The 15,088-nt window shown below is 42.9% G+C and overlaps 1 protein-coding gene across 1 annotated transcript in view; it reads left to right on the top strand.

Annotated features, from left to right (window-relative positions):
- The window catches only part of Plxnc1 (plexin C1), a 150,587-nt gene that overhangs the window by 5,172 nt on the left and 130,327 nt on the right, over positions 1-15,088 (top strand). Inside the window, exon 2 of the mRNA XM_090328397.1 lies at positions 14,868-15,008. Within this exon, the coding sequence (XP_090184523.1) occupies positions 14,868-15,008 (141 nt within the window). The remainder of the gene's footprint in view (positions 1-14,867; positions 15,009-15,088) is intronic.

Raw genomic sequence — 15,088 nt, forward strand, 5'->3', positions numbered from 1 at the left:
TTTACTTTCACACACACACAGACACACACACACATACAGACACACACACACACACACACACACACACACACACACACACACACACACGTCTGATACAGAGGAGTAGATTCAGATGGCCCAACTGTAATGACTGTACCTACTTAGAAAGAGGGAAAAAGCAATCAGAGCTACCATCTACTGAATAGTTATTATGGCTAAGGGTTTGTACAAAGCAATTTACATGTCTTATTTTCTGTTGATTCTGTCACCTTATGAGACAAAGACTGTAGTTATTATGATGATTGTCGATGAGAAAATTGAATCTCAGGGAGCTTCTGCTAGTGTCCTAGTTGGTAAATAGCAAAGGATTGAAAACTTGGGTGGTCTAGTTCTCACATTTGAGCTTTCAACCACAGACATTGATCTGTAATGTCAGTCTTCATACCCATGGCACAAGCTAGGTCCGTGTCACTTCTATGCAAAGGCTTAATGTTTGCAAACATTTGACATGCCAAGGAGATCCTTGGCTGTAAACAGAGTTCTTAGGCTTTGTATTTGTGATTGTGTGAAGGGAAGTTTTGATATCTTTCTATCAGTGTGTTGGTGTTTTTGTTTTTGTTTTTGTTTTTTTTCATTCAGGCTAATAAGTGACTTTACAGGATGTTCTCTGTGGAAACCCCAGTACCTAGTCTAGTATCTGGTTTGGAGTTAGGGCTGAAGAAACTATCTGTTGATTACAGAAATGGAGAACTTTGGAGATTCATGTTGGAAATAAATGTTTTCTGTAATTATCAACCACACTTGCATGAGTTTGGTCACCTTAACCTCGGTGTGTTTCTTAAATGTGTGATGTGCTTTCTTCCTCTAGTGCTAGCTTCCTCTCTTCTGGTTCTTCCTAGCTATCCCTGCTCATTGGAATATCCAGGCTTCTGGTGTGGCCTGTCTAGAGGTGCCCTTGGACCCTAGAAAGTGGATATGATTAGATCAAAATTAGGGGGGCTTAATTTAATAATGTGTACAAACATCCTTTTCTGTAGGGCAGTGCTTCTTAAGGTATGCCATTGAGCCAGTAGCATCAACATCTCCTAGGAACTTACTAGAAAAGGAAATTTCTGGGCCTCCCATGAGACTAAACTAGAGGCCTTGGAGGCTGGGATGGGGCTGGCTATCTGTGTTTTAGCAAGGCATGCTTTATTATACACGAGTAGGATTTGAAACCATTTCTCTTGCTCCAACCGAGGCACCCAGGATGAGGATTTATCCCATTTTTTAAATTGCAATTTACCATAAAATGCCATAAAAAGTAACGAGCTGATTCCATGACCCCTATTCCTTCCTGCTTGTATAAAAGCAAATATTTAGCTCTTAAAGCCTTTACCATGTTTGGCTTGTAGTCTGAATCTCAAAAGAGCCGGTAGATCAGGCCGGACACCAGTGGTTCATGCTTGTAATCCTAGCTACTCAGGAGGCTGAGTTCTGAGAATCACATTCAAAACCAGCCCAGGTAGCCCCATGAGACTCTTGTCTCCAGTTAACCACTCAAAAACTAGAAGTGGAGCTGTGGCTCAAAGTAGTAGAGTGCTAGTCGAGCAAAAGAGTTCAGGGACAGCACGTAGGCCCTAAGTTCAAATCCCATGACCTACAGAAACCAAAACCAGAACCTTGTAGATCATCAGTTCACTACTTCTGCTTCCTCATTTTATTCTAGAATGTGGGGGAATCTCTAGAGTGTTCTACTCAGTTGTTCAAGACCAATTCCACACAGCAGGCATTCATTCAAAGGGTTTATTATCTATAGTACCAAAGCCGATACCAAGTCAGGTCCAATTGGCTGTAAAGCTCTACTTGAGGAAGCTCCAATAAGGGAATGAAAGGATTTTTTTCTGGATAGAAATATATGAAGTTACTGCAAATCCTAGGAATAGGAGCAAGACTACATAACGCTTACATGCATGTTTGATAGAACCAGATCAACTGAAGCCTTGGGAAGATTATTTAATATTTCTATGCCTTGGTTTCTTCATCTTATAAGTAGGAATCCTATTTGCTGCCAAGGATTACTGTGTGAATTCATGTGTTAGTGTGAGGAGAGTGAATGGAGCACTATTCCATCCAGAGTAAATACCTGGCACCACCATGATGATTCCTAATAGAGGTGGGATGGGTGAGTTGGCCGATGGGTCTGAATTCACAGCAGGTCGATGGAGCTGTGAATCAGGTGTTCCCTTGTTTTCCTCCCATGGTATCTTGGCATGGCTCCTTTGCTCTGACCTGCTACCTCTTCTCTGCTTCCTTGCATATTTGCCCCTTATGGCTTCCACAGGAGTATGCCTCAGCCTGTCTTTGTCTGCTGTGTTCATCTTATGCATCTGCTACCTTCTGCTTTGGTTTCCAATTTTGCGTAGTCAGACTTTCCAACAGAGATGGAACTGGGTTCAATTTGCCTTCCTCAATCAGATCATAAGCCTTTGTGTGGTACAGAGATTTGCTGTCCTTGGTGCAGGTCCTAACTTCTGATTCAGTCAGGAGAAGGTCCAACACAAGATGGTTCCCAGTAAGTGCTAGTCTGGATCCCCTTAGTTTAGAATGGTGAAAAGCCACAGTGACCAGCACCTTGAATACAAAAACTTGGCATCTCTTTGCCTCCTTTAGAGATTCTTGATGACTAACCACCCATTCCTGGAGCCTGGATTGGTGGATTGGCAATAGACGATGAAGCTAGAGAAATCTGAGTCACCGTGAGGATAGTTTGTAGGCATGCTGTTCAGGCTAGCCTGTTCATCAGTGCAGGGGCATAATAATGTTAATAGATTGCTTGAGAGGTTAAAATTATTATTATTGTTATAGTTTTATTTTTTATTTTCCTTAAGTAGTTATATTTAAAATTATAGTTATACTTAAAGTTATAGTTAAAATTATTATTAAATTGCTAGGTACCAGGGGCTCATGACTGTAATCCTAGCTACCGAGGAGGGTAAGACCTGTGGATCATGGGTTGAAGTCAGCTCAGGCAGGAAATTTCATACGACTCTTATTGCCAATTAAGCATCAAAAGAAGTTAGAAATGAAATATTGCTCATGTGGTAGAGTTCCAGCCTTGAGTGAAAAAGCTATGGGACAGTGCCTAGGCCCCAAATTCAAGCCCCAGTGTCCAGCACAAAAAATTGTTACTATTAAATATACTCATAGTTTTTCTTAGTTTAAATTTTTTCTCTGGATGGAATACAAATTTTTATGTGGGCACAAAAATAAATAGAACTGTGACCTACATTTCATAGTTCCTGTAGTTGATTTTCATATTGGTTTGACTGTCTACTCAAGAATTGGAGAAGCTATTTCTTGAAGAAGCTATTAGAGGATTTTGACCTCATTCCTATGTTAGTGTCCTGATGTTATGCAGATCCAGAAAGCTTTTCTGTGAAGGGTAAGTTCATCAATAATTCAGTCTTTGCAAGCCATGTACAACCTTGGGCAAAGTTACTGAACTCTGCATTGTCCTAAGAACCAGCCATAGGCAATACATAAATAAACCTGTAGGGCTATGTGAACAGTTGATCCTCAATTCCTGATCATTTTCATTAGTCATATTCTTCTTCCTCTTCTTCTTCCTCTTCTTTTTTTTTTTTTTGCCAGTCCTGGGCTTGGGCTCAGGGCTTGAGCACTGTCCTTGGACTTTCTCAAGGCTAGAGCTCTACCACTTGAGCCTCAGCACCACTTCCAGCTTTTTGCTATGTATGTGGGGTACCGAGGAATTGAACCCGGGTCTTTGTGCATGCTAGGCAAGCACTCTACCACTAGGCCAAACTCCCGGCCCCCTTCTTCCTCTTCTTCTTCCTCTTCTTCCCCCTCCTCCCCCTTCTCTTCCCCCTCCTCCGCCTCTACCCCTTCTCCTTCACTCCCTCCTCTATCTTCATTGGTATTTTTTTCAATAATTTAAAAATGTAAAAGCTAAGTTGGATGCTCATGGTTCTTGCATGTAATTCTAGTTACTCAGGAGGCTGAGATCTGAAAGATCATGTTCAAAGCCTCCCCAGATAGGAATGCACTCAATGCTTTATCTAGAAAATAGCTAGCTAAAAGTAGGGCTGGAATTATAGTTCAAGTGGTAGAGCACCAACCAAGCAAGCAAATCAAGCTCAAGGAGAGGTGTCACCACCAAAAAAAAAAGTAAAATCTATCCTTAGCTCATGGGCCATTCAAAACACAGTCATGTAAGCAGGCCAGATGTGCCCAGTGATGGTAGCCTGCAGACTTCTTCTCTCATGGGTGGAGTGAGGGGAAAGCAAGCTTTACTCGGTAGTTAGTCAGTACATATTGCAAGAGGGATTTACCCAGATGCTTCTTGGGAGTCCCGTCACAGGAACAGTGATGAGGCTCAAGTCCAGAGCAGTGACGCATGAGCTGTGTCTTGAAGCTAAGTGGAGAAGGCAGAGAGGGGAGTTCTGGAGATTTGCCCAGCTCATGCACAAGTTGGATGTTGAATAAGCTTGTAAGCCACAGACCACTCACCCTGGCTGGGGCACGTCCAGAAATGAGTATGTGTGTCCAGATGGCCAAAGGCTTAATGAGACCAGCAAAGGTGGTTAGATGTTGTCCTGATGGTCTGACACTTTTCACACTTTCCAAGCCTCATCTCTAAACTAACCACTGAACCCAAACTGATTCTGTGCAGAAGACAGTAACTCGTCAGCAGCCTGCTGCTTTGCTAAGAACATTGCCAAGCACAGGCACACGATGAAAGGTCCTCAGCCACTACCCGCTGTCCACCCATATGCCCGTGGGTCCCTGGGTTATCTTACAGAAACCATGGCTGTGGTGCTAGGAGGCCGCAGCAGGCATGCCCAGTCTGAATGTTCTCGAAAGTTCTAAGAAACTACTGTGGGGGAGACAAGACTAGAAGAAAGCAACTGATTAGAATGACCATTGGTTCAACCCAGTGATTCCTTGACTTTCCATTGTGTACCCAAGCTGTCCTGAAAATATATCGCCAGTAAAAGCACAGACAATACATATTTAGTGGGTAGTTTATTTAATACTAAAATGAGAGCAAAAATGTTCAAGAGCACCTAGTGTTTGTCATTATGCTAAGCATGTTGTGCTTATGGTAACTCAATTCAAACTGTAACTTTACAAGGTGGGGAATAATGTTAGTCCCATTATACAGATGAGGAAACAGAGGCACAGCATGAAGCAGGTGGTGAAGCAGCTACTATAACTGGGGTGTGGGGAGAGTTTGTCCATGTGGAAGATAGGAAGGATGGTGACAGGGACCCTGTGGAGAGCTGGGATCAGGTGCTTTGAGCAGACAGAAGGGCCAGTACAAGGCCTCACAGAGGCCTGACTTGGTCAGTGTGGTGAGCACAAGGCAGGTGGTGAGGGAGACTGATAGAAGGTGGGCTGGAGTGGGAAGCAGCAGCTGGATCCCACAGCCCCCCTAGGCAGAGGGAAGGAGATTAGATTTTGTTCTCAAAGTCTAGGAGAGCTTTAGAAGGGAAGGAAAGTGACTGGATTTAAATTTCTAAATTTCTAAGTAATGGCTGCCTGTGGGGAATGGATGAGGTTGGCCACTGTGGAAGCAGGAAAGCCTGCAGGAAGCTTTCACAGTAGTCCAGGCAAGAAATCACGGCAACCAAGATGTGCATAGTGACAAAGGGGCAGACATAGATAGATTTTGTGTATTGCCACAATACAACCAAGGAATATTGAAGACCTGAGCTGATGTTCTGCCAGAGCATATAGAAAGATGTTTGCTGATGGTTATGTGCCTTTGGGACATCTAGAAGAAAGAACTGCTAAGGAGGCAGTTGACAACACAGAATGTAAGGAGTTTGGAGTGTATCAGGGCTTTGTGTTGGACCCGTGCAGTTATTTTTTTTCCTTGGGGGTGGGGGGGCCCATATAGTCAAAGGAGTATCTTAATCTGTTTCTTTGTTGCTTTGATAAAATAACTGAAACCAAGTAATTTATAAAGAATAGAAGTTTATACCAGGTACCAGTAGCTTGCACCTATAATCCTAACTGAAATTACAAATCAAAGCTAACCTGGGCAGACAAATCCCAGGAATTCTTATCTCCAATGAAGCAACAAAAAGTCATAAGTGGAGGTGTGGAGGCATGATTGAAATGGTAGAAGGCCAGCAACAGTAGGAGAAAAAAACTGAGTGAGAGCATGAGGCCTGGAGTTTAAGCTTCAGTACTGGCTCATACATGCGTGTGCATGCACATGCACATACACACACACATGCACACACTCTTGTGTGCACACACATGCACATCCATAAACCAACACACAAGTAATTTGGAAGCACTGCTATATGGGTGAGGGCATTTCACTATATCCTAACATGGTGGAGGGCATGATGGAGAGAAACAAAGCAAGACCTGCAGGCTCTGACCTCTCTTCCTCTTCTTAGAAAGCCACGAATTTCCTGATCTCTACATCCACCCCACCCCCATGACCTCACAGAATCCAAGAACCTTTGGAGGTCAGGACTTCAAATATCATTCCATGCATGAATATGGGAATTAAGTTTCAAATGAGGAACTTTTGGGAGACCATGGTCACACGGGGGCATAGAATGGGGACTGGCCAGGTTATCTCACCTTTGGTTTGCAGGATCCATGAGGACATGTCAACTCCCAGTGATGAGCCTGCAGTAAATGACTATAGAACAGGGAGGAAGGGGGGGGAGGGGAGGGGACAGTGCTGAGAACTCAGCCAGACAAGAACACAGAGCTGTGTTTACAGGATGAGTGAAAGCCAGGCAGCCCAGGGAAGGACTGTGACACTCTTTCCAGCTGGGGCTGGCCTGCCTTGTTTTTGCCCTCCTCCCCCACCTGGCTGAAGGAACATGTTATCTAACATGCCAGCTGTTCTGGTCATTGCTCATTGGCCTCCTCCGGAGACTTCTTTCCTCATCAATGACCCCTTTTAAAAATTGGATCCTGAGTGCTGACCTTGGCTTCCCAGAGGCAGTGGGAGGGACAGCCTGGAGCAGCTGGTGGCCCTGGGTGTCTTCTCGTGGCAGCCTCATGGGCTTCGTAGTATTTCTTTTCCTAACTCTACAGAGCGGCTGTTCTAGAGACCTTTAAGGAAGCCTGTGGATTCCATCTCAGAAACAACAACATGGGTTGCAAAAAATAACCTAATTATATTGCTATCCCAATACGTCAAAATTTTTTTTTTCAGTTTGAGATAGGGTACCATATCTTAACATATTCAACAACAAGATCTAATCTCACTAACTATGCTACTTTCAGAACAGAGATGAATGTAAGTGATATTTCAAGATATCTACAGCAACTCTATATTGATAGGGAAAGATCTGATTTCTTTGTTTGAAAAGTTCTGTTAATACTACTGTGGTCTGGATACAAAACGAAAGGAAATTCTGTTTCAGTTAGAGCTTGCTAAAATAATGATGTACTTTCCTTTCTTTCTCATCTCACTTTGTGAATATCCTGAATTTTTACCCTGAACTGTGGAATTAGATGGAGCCTCTTCTCTTGCCATTCATTTCAGCTATGAAAGGAGAGAAGGAAGAAAGGATGAACAGGATGAATGGGAGGAAGGGTGGATGGATTATGGATGGATGGATGGAAGGAAAGATGAATGAATGGATGGGTAGATAGATGATCAGAAGGATGGATAGAATAAAAAAATGAGTAGATGGACTGATAGACGATAAAGAATTAACTGATTGTTCACAACTCATAAGTAATAGAGTTTGAACTTGAAATGTACATAAACTTTTACTCTTGATCTCTTCTTTTTTTCTTTTTGCTATTGTGGATATTGAACTCCAGGCTTGGGTGCTGTCCTTGAGCTCTTCTTTGCTCAAGGCTAGTCTTCTACTGCTTTGAGCTACAATGCCACTTCCAGTTTTCTTGTGGTTAACTGGAGATAAGAGTCTCACACACTTTCCTTCCCTGGCTAGCTTTGAACCACGATCTTCATATCTCAGCCTCCTGAATAGCTTGGGTTATAAGCGTGAGCCATCAGCACCCAGCCTCTTTTGTTCTTTTCATTCTTCCATGCTACCATTTTTCTCAGTTTGGTTGTACTAGAGGTTAAACTCAGGGCCTCATGTTTGCTTGGCAGGAGCTGTACAACTTGAGCCACTCAAAAGCCCCTTTGCTTTCAGTTTCATTTTCAGATTATGGTCTTGTACTTTTGCTTGGGATGGCTTTGGACCATGATCCTCCTATCTCAGCTTCCTGAACAGCTGGGGCCATAGGAGTGTACCATCACACTTAGATAGGTCCGTTCTTGTTCTTTTGTCTAGCTGGCCTCCAACTCTAATCCTCTGATCTCAGTTCCTCCAGTTTCTGGAATTATAGATTTACATCACCACACCCAGCTTACCAACAGTGATTTTTTTACTCTAGATAATTAAAAATAATGATAGGCCATGTGCATAAAATTATTTTATTCTAATCACAGAAAAGAACAGTCTTCTTTTTCTTTGCTTTAGTCAGAGCATGTGGCAAATTCTTTACTTCTTTGAACAACATTTTCAATATATCGCATCTGTTGCCTTCTTATGGACTGAGATGGTGAAATCCAGAAACTGAGCTACAGATATGGAGTTTTGAGAAGGCCAAGATTCACTGGAATAGGAGGTGTGGCCCAAGGACTGCAAGGGAGAAAGTGGCTCAGTTGAAGAACTCCGTAACGATTAGGAATAATGTGCCATATAGCATCTGATGAGATCATGATTGAAAGTATTTAAACACTGACCCAAGTCTTCACTGGTTCAATGAAGATTTATTGAGAACCTACTACATGCTAGATACTGAGCTTGATGCTGCCTTAAAAGTACAGAACAAGGCAAACTGTTGAAAAGCCTGAGAGACAGACAATAAATTAAAAAAATTAAAGCACCAATTCTAATAAGTACCCTGAAAAAAATCTAAGTGGAATGCTGTGATGGAGAATAATGGGGTGGGATGGGGAGAAAATTAACTTGAAATCTGAAAGAACGATTAAAAAGATCCAACCCAAGAGGGAATGAAAAGCAGTAGGAATAGAACTGGAATGTGTGAAGGCCCTGAGGCAGAAAAAAAATGTAATAAGTTAAAGAAACGTAGTTCTGAAAGAAAGCTACCCATGGGAACTAAGGCTGAGTGAGGAGGCAAAGAGAGTGGCAAGGAAAGAGATTGACGAAGTTGTCAGAGACCAACTCAGGTTGTGCCTGCAGAGGCCTGTGGATTTAATTCTAAACATGACGGGCACAAGTTGACTTGTTTTATATTTGAACCCATTACCCTGAATGCTGAGTAGAGACTAGTTTATGGCTAGCAGAGAGTGATTGGGAGAGGGAGGATGGAGCCTTGGAGCCTGTGGACAGGGAGAAGATGGATTGGAGACTGTTGGGGTTTGGGGCTGAGATGCCGGCAGTGATAGGAAGAGAGGATTCTCTAGGGTGATCAGGTGCTGCTGAGGAAAATGGTGGGGATGGCTGGGAAGTAGCCTGTAACCATTCTGGAGCCCTATTGTGGATCTCAGGACGGCACTACAGGGTCTTCTGAGAGGTCGGGAGGTCAGTGGTCTGAGCAGGACAGGGGGAGTAGTGATAGTTCTTTGTGGACAGGGGTCAGAGATGTTAAATGTCCTTCAGCACCAAGGACATCCCCAGAATGAAACCATCCTGCCCAGAACATCAGTGGCTTCCTTATCAACCAACACTGGGGGACGAAGCCTCTTCCACTTCTGAGGACCTAGATTAGTGCAGGTTTCACACTGCCTGCCATTTGTGAACTCAGTCAAGTTGACTTTTCATTAGGAGTTGTCTGAAGGAGGAGTCAGAGGCAGGGGATAACCCTTCAGATAGGGACAGGAGGAAAGAAGGACCAAGACATCAAGGAATGGCCTTGAATGATGGGGCAGATGGGGAGGGGGTAGAGGCTGTGGGTGAAGACACATGTTTCCTTCTGCCCATAGCCTTACTGCTTGGTGAGAGGTCCAGCTCTATCCCTCACCTTTCTTTCTCACTGCATGCCGCTGCATACCTTTGGGTCAATTGAATCCCCCATATGCATTTTTGGTCAAGAAGGGATGTTATAAACATGATCAGAACCCAACCAGTACAGTCTACTCCAGAAGAACAAAGACAAGCAGCAGCATCCTAATGGTGAATAAAGTTCTTGTCCACTTGGGATAGTGACCAGTGGCTTCCCCAGCTGGAAGAAAGTCATGCTTTGATTATTTTCACATTTGTGACTCTGGTTAGATCTCACAATAATGCAGCTAGGCAGATATATGGTATGACTGTGCCCATTTTATAGTCATTTCAGGGACTAAACTTGCTGAAGGCAATCAGGCACTAGGTAAGAAGAAATAGGAAAGGAAGGAGATGCTGCGGGGATAGAAGGGGAGCCCACTGGGACACAGCATCAAGTTAAGTACTGAGGAAGGCATTTTATCAATGTGTAAGTAGTTAAAAACACCCAATTGGTATTTACCCTTATCTTAGGCTTCACTGTTGCTGGGATCTCAGTACTGGAGGTCCTGAGGTGTACATTTCCTGGAGGGTTTGAATCCTGCCCTCCCATGAGTCCCTGGCCCGAATCTCCCCAGGGCTAGGCCATCTCCCCGGGGTCAAGACTGTAGTACTGCTCAATACCACTAGGATACCTTTCATATCCTAAATTCATGACTAGTACTCTCCTGGAGTTGTATAGGGCGCAATGAAGAGTGTTTATTGTCAGTGACAAATAGTGTGAAGGGGCTGAAAGGAAATCAAGTCATTTCCCTTGTGATCTGCTTACCACTCCTTGTGTACATGCATGTATGTGTATTCGCTCACAAGTATGTACAGATGTGTGTGCACACATGCATATATCTACTCATGCACATACTTGTGCACATATACGTGCTTATCTCTCTCCACAGTTATCTCTCTCTACAGGCCCCTTCTTAGTACCTTGGGCCCAGTTTGCTATTGGTCCCAAATCTCTATCCTAAACATTATTTGAAACAAGGATACTTTTTGTTTTTCTCCATCTGCCAAAAGATTCCTCTGAGACTTGGCTAAAGTGTAGGTGGGTGTTGACGGTGAGACATGGCAGAAAGGGGAAGTGGAGTGACAATGCTAAAGAAACCAAGAGAGCCCAAAGAGGAGACGAGATTTAGAGCTAACTCAAGATTGGCTTTTGTTATGAAAGGCAGAACTGGCAAAAGCATCATTACACGACATTAACCTTGTTATACACAGACGAGCAAGCAGAGGATGGGATTTAGAAATAAATTGCACATAATAAACTAGACAGAATAGACTGAGGGCACTATGAGTGGTTATGCCCTTAGGGGAGAGAGGGCAAGACAGAAAATAGGTGAGGGGGAAGAGGAAGAATAGTTTCTGGACCCAGGGGGCCAACTGTACAATCCCCTCCCCACCACCATTTCCCCCCCCAACCTGGGTCCCTAGGTATTAACTTCACTTTTCTGAGGAGGTTTCTCTGGAGCCTGTTTTTCTTTTGTTTTCATTTGCTCAAATGAATGTAAGAAAGCCATTCAGCAGGCTCCATTTTCCATTTACAGGGACCTTTCCATTTCTGTGTGTTTCTAGCACAAAAGAATCCATTTCCATTCAGCCAGAGCAGCCCCTAGAGTTTTCACAAGGTCCAAACCGCCTCTTTCCTATTTACTTCCAGGCTCTCTTCACCATGGGCTACAAAATCCTGACCAGGAGTTCTGTTGGCTGGGCCAGTGCCTGGACTGACCATCACGACTCTCATTTCTGAAACAGTGCCTTACTTTCCTTACTTTTTGCTTCCAAGTCACAAACAAAACCCATCAGCAGTAGCCTAACTTGTGACATCCATCGTTAATTTAATAAAAAATATGAAGATTGGAGGCCCACGGCTCAGTGGTATACTCAAGAACCTGATGCTTTGGTTTCTGTGCTGCCTTAGTGAACTTGGTATCATCCTCCATCTTGAACTTTATGGCTACAAAATGGCTCCCTCCACCCCCCTGCTGCACATGATAACTTCTCAAGGGAGGAAGGGAAGGAAGAAATAATGAACTCTCCTCAAGAGCCTCATCTTATCAATGAGGAAGCTCACTTCCAAAAATATCTCTGCAGTGGACATATCACTAGCCTGCATGTAGACACATGCCTAACCTTCCCTCTGTGGGATAGGGAAAAAGTGATGGTGGTGGGGAATGGAGTTTGGCTGTATTGATCTTGAAAGAAAATTAGGGTTCTTTACGACAAAGGAGACAATTGTCACAGGTGTGTCCGTCACCATTTGTAGGTTTGCTTGAAAAGGGGCTTGAACTCAAGGTCTTCAGCTTTCTTGCCTAGGCTCTTTTTTTGGAACCTTGATCCTCACATCCCAGCCTCCTGAGTAGCTAGGGCTCTGTTTGTATTTTAAAATAAGGTAGGAGCAACAAAGGTGCACAGCTACTCTTGTAAGGTTTTTTTTAAAGTTGTGGACTTAAAACGAATACTTATAAGAAATGCTACGAATACCCCTTCTATTGTACAGAGGAATAAACTGAGCAACTGAGAGGTTTACTAATGTGCATACAATTACTTAATTTAAAAAAGTGCCAGGGCTAAGAGTCAAAAACAGCTCTATGCTCACTGCCTTATGTTGCCTCTATCAAGGAAAATTGAGATCCCAGTGATTCAGAACCCAGCTCAAAGGCAGATCAGTCATCCTGGGCCATTTGATCTGCGTGGCCACTCTGAGAATGCTGGCTGAATGACTATACTACTAGCCTGTGTTGCTGCTCTAGGACTCAGTTTGAAAAGGATCAGGGGCACAGTCAGAAGTTAGAGGGAGAATACTAGACTGGGAGGCAGTTTTGGGAACAGTTTTCTCCTTTTCCCTCCAAGTTTGTGGGCTACATTTGTGATTTGGAGCCAGTATAATATGAACAGGGTATAAGATGGGATGTTCTTGGCTATACAGTAGAATGTTATTGTTCTTGCTAATACAGTAGAATACAGAGCAATTTTTAAATGCCTACTGTATACCAAACCTGGGCAATATATTTGGTCCAGCCTTGTGTGGTCCTTGTGGATATTCCACAATTCACACCCCACAATCCTTTACACTTTCTGTGTTTGTGAGATGACAGAAAGGGGAAGCCCCCAGCCAGAGGCAGAACATTCTAGAAGCACAGAGATGATGCTCAATTCCCTGAGTTGGTTTCTCTGTTATGCTCAAATATTTAATAAAAATAAAAGGCATGGTCAGCTGATCTTACATTTGAACTATTTTGGCTTTATTTTTAAGCAAGATGTGTGATATGTTTTTTTTTTTAAATTTAAAGGTCATCCAATTTTTCTTCTGCTGTTCATAGTCACAAGGGCTCCTTATCTAAACAGTAATCTACTATTTCAATCCTTATGCCCACAGACAATTTTTTCCTTTAACTTTCATTTTAATGGGACGTCATCTCATCTTTTTAGGTTGCCTGCGAAGTGTCATATTTTCACAGGAAAGGAAAAGAAACTCTCTTATGTGCTTCCCAAAAATCTTCCTGAAGCAAGTTTACTATAGAATATTTTATGCAAATGAGTCATTTTTCTCTTAGGTTATGACATCTTTTCCTTGGAAAGTGATCTAGGCATTGGAGAAACCCTTCCTTAGCTTATCAGTTCCTTCCAGTACAACTTCAACAAAGAAATATTGATGGCATTTTTAAAGGCTTCAGAAATCAATTTTGTTCATGAATCCATTTGGTTGAGTTGTTAATGAAACTTGGTGGGTTTCAAAATAATGCATATTTAATCAGACATAAATTGAAAGACATAAACAATATCGACAATAATATAATGAATTAGTAAGTCTCAACCTCCCTCCCCTTTTGCCCACCTTCCCAAACAAGGCCATTTCAAGAATAGCTATGTTGTTCACCAGTTTGCCAGTTTGCCACTGGAGGAAACTTAAATGTGTTTTTACAAACCTTAGTGCAGCAGGGAAGCCAGCTATGGCAGATAAAGTCTTCTATCACACCGTGCGCATAGCGGCAGTCAGCAACCGTTCTTTCTAGCTCCCTATCTTCCAGAAATTTGTGTAGCAAACTTGGTTTCCTGTCGTTGGAAGCAGGAAGCGAGACACAGGGTACTTCATTCCTTTTAAACAACAAAGAACGTTTGGTCGACACTCTCTGTTCAGGATTCCAAGAGGAGCTTTAATTTAATGATCAAGAGCAGGCATGTGATCATATGTGCTCAAAGGCTCATATGATTTAAATGCACTTGGACTGGAGGTTAGACTTTTTCATTTCCTCTTGCAAAGCATCAGCTGGAGGGCGTGGTACAGATCTTCTGTTTGGTTCCTTATTAGCCCCATCTCTGGTTCTTATCCACCATCCATGCCTCTGCCTACTTCTGTCTTCTGAATCAGTTACTCTGCCTTGGGGTCCCACTGGGATCATGTCTTATCAATCCAGAATCCCTCTGAATCCTCCCCACCCAGTAGGAACATCTGAGTCACATCTTGGGAAGTGTTTGCGTTGAACGTCAATGCCTAGCTGAAATGAACTGCAGTAGTATCCTGCAGACAGCCAAGTGTTAAGATCAGCTTTCTCCCAGTTCTGAAGTGGGCTGTCTCTTGGCAGCAACACTTTCTATACCAGTCATGGGGAGTGTTAAAAAGATGGCCAGCTGTATATTAATATGTACATCATTAGTATGCTGTACATATTAATATACAGGAAATACTTCAAACTGGGTGGGCTAGGCAAGGATGGTAATTGGTAGGTAAAGGAAAGTTGTTCCTGAGGGCTTGGAAGAAGACAATTACATTTGTTGTCCAGAAGTGAGACCCTTTCTAAGGGAGTATGCATTATATATTATTAGTATAATGAGAAGTATCACTGTTAAAAATTATCTTGTTTTTATTTGTGCGTTTGTGTGCATGTTCAGAAAGAAGGGGACCAACCTGAAAGAGTTCAGCCAATCGCATCTTCTACCTTGATCCATTCTGACCTGACATCCGTTTATGGCACCGTGGTAATGAACAGGACTGTTTTATTCTTGGGGACTGGAGATGGCCAGTTACTTAAGGTTGGTTTTTTTTTCCTGTGCCTTCTTCAAATGTTGTATGTTAATAGTGATTGATTTTATGCTTTTTTCCCTAATACTCC

The sequence above is a fragment of the Megascapheus bottae genome, chromosome 2 (assembly GCF_031878675.1).
Source record: "Megascapheus bottae isolate mThoBot1 chromosome 2, mThoBot2.hap1, whole genome shotgun sequence".
NCBI lineage: Eukaryota > Metazoa > Chordata > Mammalia > Rodentia > Geomyidae > Megascapheus > Megascapheus bottae.